The 7,666-nt window shown below is 33.9% G+C and overlaps 1 protein-coding gene across 1 annotated transcript; it reads left to right on the top strand.

The window, feature by feature from the left end:
- Positions 1 to 60: 60 nt before the first annotated feature.
- Positions 61 to 7,481, top strand: PJVK (pejvakin; the record flags this gene model as incomplete). Its single annotated transcript, XM_079782727.1, has 7 exons — positions 61 to 90; positions 1,269 to 1,458; positions 2,195 to 2,390; positions 2,909 to 3,050; positions 4,100 to 4,217; positions 6,151 to 6,249; positions 6,461 to 7,481. The coding sequence occupies 7 exons, from the start codon at positions 61 to 63 to the stop codon at positions 6,751 to 6,753; spliced, it is 1,068 nt and encodes a 355-aa protein (XP_079638853.1). The 3' UTR covers positions 6,754 to 7,481.
- Positions 7,482 to 7,666: the final 185 nt, after the last annotated feature.

Here is a 7,666-nt window from a genome sequence, read left to right as displayed (position 1 = left end):
TTTTCTGTGAACCAGATTCTAATTAAATATTGTTCCTGCACACCTGTGGTGTTGGTGGTAATGGCGTTTGCCTGGGATGCACCACCTTTGGTAGGGGTCAGACAGCGACATGAGATGCCCAGTCGCTTCTCTAGGGATTTGCTAGCCACTTGCAGAAATGACTCCCTGTGGTTTCTTGGTGTTTTTGGAAGATTCTTTGCACAATACTATTCGCACGAGGGGACATTATTAAAAACTGTTCTTTGGAGGGTTTGCACGTGAGCCCTGGATATTTGAAAGTAAATGTTTAAAAAATGTCCAGAATCTAATAAAATTGATTTATATTATTTGAGGCTTGAATTAACCTATTCTTCCTCTCCCTACCGCCTCTATATATGTCTTGTATCGATTACTAGCCACCTAACTATGGCAATACAATATTTCAGCACTCAGATTTGTTTCTAAAGTGTATTTTAGCCACAAAATTCCTTTAAAAAACAAGCCAAATCCTTATGTAGCTCTCTTTAAAGGCTGAGTTACTGGAATAATAATGATGAAACAAAGTGAAAATAAAGACAGTAGGATCCCCTTTCAAAGAGATATCCATGTGCCAGCGTCAGAGTAAGAAACCCACATGTTTATACAGTTATTTATATGTAATGTGGTTTTCATTCAGTATTTTATAAAGATCTGCATACGTTTGTTTCCTTATAGTCTGTGACTCTTTATATTAATCACTTACTATAACAAGGAAAATGAATGAAATGCTGAAACAAACTGTATACCATAAGGATTCAAAACAGTACTTTTCTGTTGCCAGAGTTGGCATGCTGGACTTGTGAAGGAATTCCCTTTGGACTAGGTACAGGGTAGCTGGTGTCCAGGCTAATGTTAGTGCGTAATTGCATTTCCCTCAAAACTGGCAAGCTACTGTTAACCTTGACCCTCATTAAGGACATTGCTAGCATTTTAAAATTATCAGTTTTCTGTGTATAGTTTAGTGCTATAGACTGCAATTCCAAATTAGACTTACTTTTAGTATATCACTTTACACTGTTGATCTATAATTCATCACCTGAGCACACCAAGGGAGGCAGTGTTGTGAACTGGACACTGTAAACTACTTGGTGGAACCATGCTTTGTATTTTTAAAATATGTAATTATATTTAAAATCAAGTAAGGTTTAGATTTGTTCCTGATTTTCTTTGCAAATATGGATTTGTTATCTGAGGGTTGCAGTTGATGGACATTTTGATACTATATTAATATGTTTGCTGCTGCTACCAAGAGCTTTGTCAAGCAAGTTGGAGATGGAGGGAGATTAGTTCCTGTTCCAAGCCTCAGTGAAGCTGACAAATACCAACCTCTAAGTCTGGTGGTAAAAAAGAAGCGATGCTTTCTGTTTCCTAGATACAAATTTACCTCGACACCCTTTACACTGAAAGATATTCTTCTAGGAGACAGAGAAATTTCAGCTGGTAAGTTTAAATGTCTGTTTGGGAGTCACTACTTATTCAGCTACATTGTTGGTAATCTAAACATAGGTCATGTATACTGCTTATGTTCATAATATTTACACATTTTCATTGATAAAAGCAACTTTTATTACTATGGCAGTAATAATATTATTATGATTAACAGTGCCTAAAGTTTGTAATAGTATCAAATCTCTTATTGATCGAATAACTTTGAAACCTATTTTATAAGATTATTGTATAATTTTATTTCAATTATTTTATAAATTGTTTTAATCAAATTAGCTTAGAAAATGGCATAGTAATATATTTTTTCATCTATGAAATGGAGGTATACCTATCTCACATGGTCAAATGAGATGAAAATAATTTGTATTTATTTTTTATGATTTACTTATTACAGTTGGCAAACTGAAATATATTACGGACTTGGTTAGAAAATAAATGGACATTGAGACAAATTATTTCTTAGAAACATCTGTTTTTCTTTCAACTATTCAGTGGATCTTGATGCATAAGAAATTCTGTCCAATTTGAGTTCATTTTAAGCACTCTAGCTATTTATTTCTTCTTGTTTTCTAATTAATTTGATTACTATTTTAATCTTGGTTTGAAACTTTGCCTTTCTTAATAGGTGGTTAATGAAGTCTTAAATAGTAAATCAATGTGTTACCATATGTAATCTACATTAGAATAATTAGTGACATTTGAAAAATATTAACTTCCTTTTTTAAAAAAGGTATTTCATCTTATCAGTTACTGAATTATGAAGATGAATCAGATGTTTCACTCTATGGAAGGCGAGGCAACCATATTGTGAATGATGTTGGGATTAACGTTACTGGATCAGATTCTGTTGCAGTAAAAGCTTCATTTGGTGTAGTAACTAAACATGAAGTGGAAGTTTCAACATTACTCAAGGAAATTAGTTCACGGTCAGTATAATAATTACTATACTGCAGTGTTCTCATTAAATTTTTTAATTATATAAACTTCATTATAAATTATTAAAACATTCAGGTTTGTTTTAGTAATGTAATGTATTTGTTTGAAATAATACAAATTAGTAATATACCCAAACTTTTGATAGGAGTAGATGTCCAAAATCATTTGGTTTAAAGAAAATTTTTAATTGTTCCACAAAATTGCTTTGGATATGAATACATTTGCTAAATTATTAGATTAAAAGAATACAAGAATGTGCTTGCAATAAATATGCTAAGAGAGTCTCTCCAATAGACTCCTATAATAAGCATGTTTTAAGAAAATAGAAAGGAGAGGCAGATTATTCCATTTCTTTTGAGCATCCTATCTGATTTGTATTAAGCCTGCCTTGATTTACTTTTAGTTGAGGTAGACTGTGAATGAGTAATATATGATAGGAAAAAATGTATTGGATGATATGTAATCAGATGCCATAGATTCTTGTGACTGTCTCTCTTGTTTATTTTAGAAAAATTAATTTTGACCACAGCTTGATACGTCAGTCAAGGAGCAGCAGAAAGGCAGTATTGTGTGTTGTCATGGAAAGCATTCGAACCACACGGCAGTGCTCACTGTCTGTGCACGCTGGAATTCGTGGGGAATCCATGCGGGTAAAGCCACACTCATTAAGCTTCTTTTATTAGAAAGCTGCAATGGGAATTTTTTAAAAAGTACTCAAATTCCAATGGGACTTGTGTATTTTGTCAAATGTTGAGATTAAAGAACTGCAATGATATGTAGGATTTCACACAGTAATAGTTTTGTATTAGAATGTAAAAAAAAAAATCCAAGAAAATTTGGATTGTAAACATGTATAATATAATGAAAACAGAATACTAGTCCTCCTGAAATAATATGCATACTGGAGTCCCTCCTATTACTATTTAAATACTGTTTTAAGAGTAAAAATTAGATAATTTTATTGAATTCTTTGATATTATTTTCAAGTGATATAGTTTATACTTAAATTTTAAAAGTTGAATTTATATTTTTATAATAAATTAATTTTTCTAAAATAATATTGTCAGTGACTAAACATACTTCAATGTTAAATCTTTTTAAAAGTCTTAAAAGTAATTGTGTTTATTACTTCAATTATTATATTTGTCCTTGTCATTCACATAATAATGATTTGATTTCTAAATGTTAGAAAGACAGGGTTCAATGATAACCTTTTCAAGTCTTTGAAAATAAAGCCTATATTTAGCTGCTCTCCAAATTGTTTAACATTGGATCATTTGGGCATGAACTTAATTTTGGTGATTGCTTTGGAAAGCTGCTAAAAGCTCTGGGGGCTTTGGAACAGTAGACAGGGTAGGCTTAAAAAAAGCTCTAGCACTTAAGCACAGTTGGTTTGCAGCTGAAAGAAAAAGGCTTCTATGCCAGAGAGCTTAACTATTATGGTAGCACTAATCATTGGCTCCAATACCAAAGTAAGTGAGAGAGTGGTGAGTGCTATTTCCTAATATAGGTCGAGATCCCATGGGACCATTTGGAACTCTGCTATAAAGTTTACTTCCAGTAGGATAATTCTTTACTTGGAGAAGTGTTTTGTTTGCTTATTTCCTTTTGATAGGATTGAAGGAAATGTTATGTTCCTCCAAAAAGTTATCCTTACACGTTATGCTCCTTAATAATGTTATTTATTTTTTTAATATAGTTTCATTTTATGGATGAACAGAATCCCAGGGGAAGGGACAAAGCTATTGTTTTCCCAGCACACACAACCATAGCTTTCAGTGTTTTTGAACTCTTCATTTACTTGGATGGTGTCTTTGGTGAGTGAGTGATTTGTATGAAACACTGAATTGATTATATTTTTAAGAATTTAATAATCTCGCTTTGCCTCTTTAATTATAGAATAGTGATGCTCTCAGCACTGTCAATCTTTTTTTCTAAAATAAATTTTTATTGATTTCAGAGAGGAAGGGAGGAGAGAGCATCAGAAACATCAATGAGGAGAGAGAATCTTTGATTGGCTGCCTCTTGCATGCTCCCCATTGGGGATCAAGCCTGCAACCCAATGCGGCATGTGCCCTGACCAGGAATCGAACGAACCATGACTTCCTGGTTCATAGGTCAATGCTCAACCACTGAGCCACACCTCCAGCAGCACTGTCAAGCTTATGCTTGGATGAAGTAGCTAGGAAATGCTCTCTACTCCCTACTTACCCAGTACCTCTTTTCTGGTTCTTGGTAAAGGCTATAGACTCCCACCACGCCACTTACAATTACAGGTAAGAGCTAAAATGCAATCTACTGACAAAAGTATTCCTTGACTTATGAGGAGATAATACATGGCCTTCTAATAGATAGTTTTTTATTATGGCAAATAGAGGAGTAAGTAGACAGTAAGATGCCTGAAGATGTCAGGGCACCCAAACTAGTATACCCAAAGACAACTTTTCTTTAATTTTTATCTATTAGAGATCCGCCCCGCCTCAACTCTCCCTAAAAATAATGTTAAAAGTATAAATACTGCCCCTAAAATTGTCACCTTATGTAATACCTCAGTGCAGCTTACTTTATTTATTTTTATTTTTTAAAATATATATTTCTTTATTGATTAAAGAGAGGAAGGGAGGGAGGGAGGGAGGGAGGGAGGGAGAGAGAGAGAGAGAGAGAGAGAGAGAGAGAAACATCAATGATGAGAGAGAATCATTGATTGGCTGCCTTCTACACAGCCCCTACTGGGGATTGAGCCCACAACCTAGGCATGTGCCCTTGGTCAGAATCGAACCTGGGACCCTTCAGTCTGCAGGCCGACCCTCTATCCACTGAGCCAAATGGGCTAGGGCAGTGTAGCTCACTTTAGATTTCTACACTTCACAGATCTTTAAGGTTAGGAGGCCAGCCAGCTCAAGTCTAGGTGTAGGCCAAAGGACCAGGCAAGTGAGCCCTCTGGCCATGGTAATTTATAAACATTTTTAGACCTGTTTATGTTTGTTTCTGCAGTTCTATTGGAAGAGGGACTAGGGAGTCCAGAGACAAAACAAAACATGCAAATTAAATTCTCTTTGGGACCCTTCAGGTGTAGGTTTTTTACAATTATATTGTTAGGAGGAGTCTGAACTGATAGAACCGATATCCATCAAAATTTAAAATGTGCATATACTTTAGCTTTACTTACACTTTTAGGAATTTAGCATATAGATATAATTACATATGTGAAATGATATGGGGATAAGGATATTCAGTTCATAATAGTGGAAGATTGGAAATAACCGTAAGATCTATTATCAGCAACTAGTTAAAATTTAACTGTTAAATAATGGTGCATCCATACAAAAGAATACTAAGAATGAGGAAGCACTACATATCCTGACATTGAATAATTTCTGAGAGATATTTGAAAGAAATGTGTGTAATATATAATGTTTTGAGCCTAAAGAATTTTATGTACATACATGCATATTCCTTTATGCATGTAAAATATATGGAGCATTTCTGGAAATATACACAAGAAAGTTAACGTGGTTACCTCTGGGGTGGAAAACTGAGGCTGGGGTCAGGGTACTCTAGAGATTTGTCACTATACCGCCTTGTTGTGCTCTTTGAATTGTGTACCATGTGAATGTTACCTTTCCTAAAAATATATAAAATTTAACTTAAACAAATACAATGAAGTCATGTACCAGAATTCATCAACCACAACTACATCAACCACAAAATATGAGTTCAACTTATAACATCTTCTAAATTCTTTTATAGACCTTTGTGTCACTTCAGTGTCAAAAGGAGGATTTGAAAGGGAAGAAACAGCAACGTTTGCCGTGCTCTACAGATTGAGAAATATACTATTTGAAAGAAGTATGTCCATATCCATTGTATTTCAAATGTATTCTTTTTCTTCTGGGGTCAACACTTGAGGTTGTCTATTAGTAATCCTGTTAAGAATTTAAATTTAAAAGCCAAATTATTTCATGACTGATGGCTTAGATTCACATGGTTATAAATGCAGCCTGGTTATTTGTGTTTTTTTTATTTGACTTCTGACACATTTCTCTGTTTTTGTCTTTAGATAGAAGAGTGATGGACGCCATTTCTCGTTCACAGCTTTACTTAGATGACCTTTTTACTGACTACTATGATAAACGTTTCAGCATGACTGATATTTCACTCAAAGAAGGGACTCACATCCGTGTTAACTTACTTAATCACAACATTCCAAAAGGACCTTGCATACTCTGTGGGATGGGGAACTTAAAAAGGGAGACGGTTTATGGATGCTTTCAGTGCTCTGTCGATGGGCAGAAGTATGTGAGACTTCATGCAGTTCCTTGTTTTGATATTTGGCACAAGAGAATGAAATAAAATGAAAAAATGAATGCACTTTGCTGGTGTTTAAGGTGCAACTGTGCCACACACCTTCCCAAAATGAATTGTGGCAAATTAAAGAGGGAAAGAAATTAACCTGTCTGGGCATCATTTTCTTCATGTATAAAGTGCAGGTGATAACAATCTCATAAGTTGTATAAAGGTTAATATTTTTATATGAAAAAAGGCTTAAATATAAAATTAAAGATGTAGATGCTCCTCCATAAAATCTGCCACTTACATTAGAAGTATTTTGGGGATTTAGTCTATCATTTTAGGTAACTTTTTACATAGAGATTTTTTGAAATACCAACTTTATTTTTAATTGGGTTTTAATTAACATTTAAAGATGAAAAGACTGCACAAGAGGTGACTTTATGGTGCTTTAACTATTGCCCTATTTCTGGTAAAATGAGAAATATGTGTTAATAATTTATTGTAACCTAAGTGTTTAATTGCGGTATCAAGTTAAAAGCACACTGAGCTCAGTGTGGGGCATTGTGTACACAGTTAACAGGGTGACTGATAGTAGTAATGGGCTGCTATGTACAGATGCTCGCTAGTTTTGGCTTTATAAAACTCACTGCTGTCATTTTAAAGTTAAGACAACTAGAAAATGTTTATTTCTTTTCTCCCCTGAAAATATTTTAAACATTTAACATATTTAGTTCTAAGAGATCTTTTTCATCTACTCTGTAAGACATCTGAAATTTGTCATGAACAACCTAAAATTATTTACTATATACCCTTATGAAAATAACTGCAAAAATAATATGTTCAAATTCTAGAACTCACAGTGTATAATTACACCACTCATTACTAGGTATATGCCTATGAAGGCGTAATGCAGTCATGTAAATACGAACTACTTGTGCACTATAAGCACGTAGAATGATTAAAATTTTATTTT

This window comes from Cnephaeus nilssonii (genome assembly GCF_951640355.1).
Source record: "Cnephaeus nilssonii genome assembly, chromosome: 10".
NCBI lineage: Eukaryota > Metazoa > Chordata > Mammalia > Chiroptera > Vespertilionidae > Cnephaeus > Cnephaeus nilssonii.
This window is presented reverse-complemented; position numbering and strand designations above follow the sequence as displayed.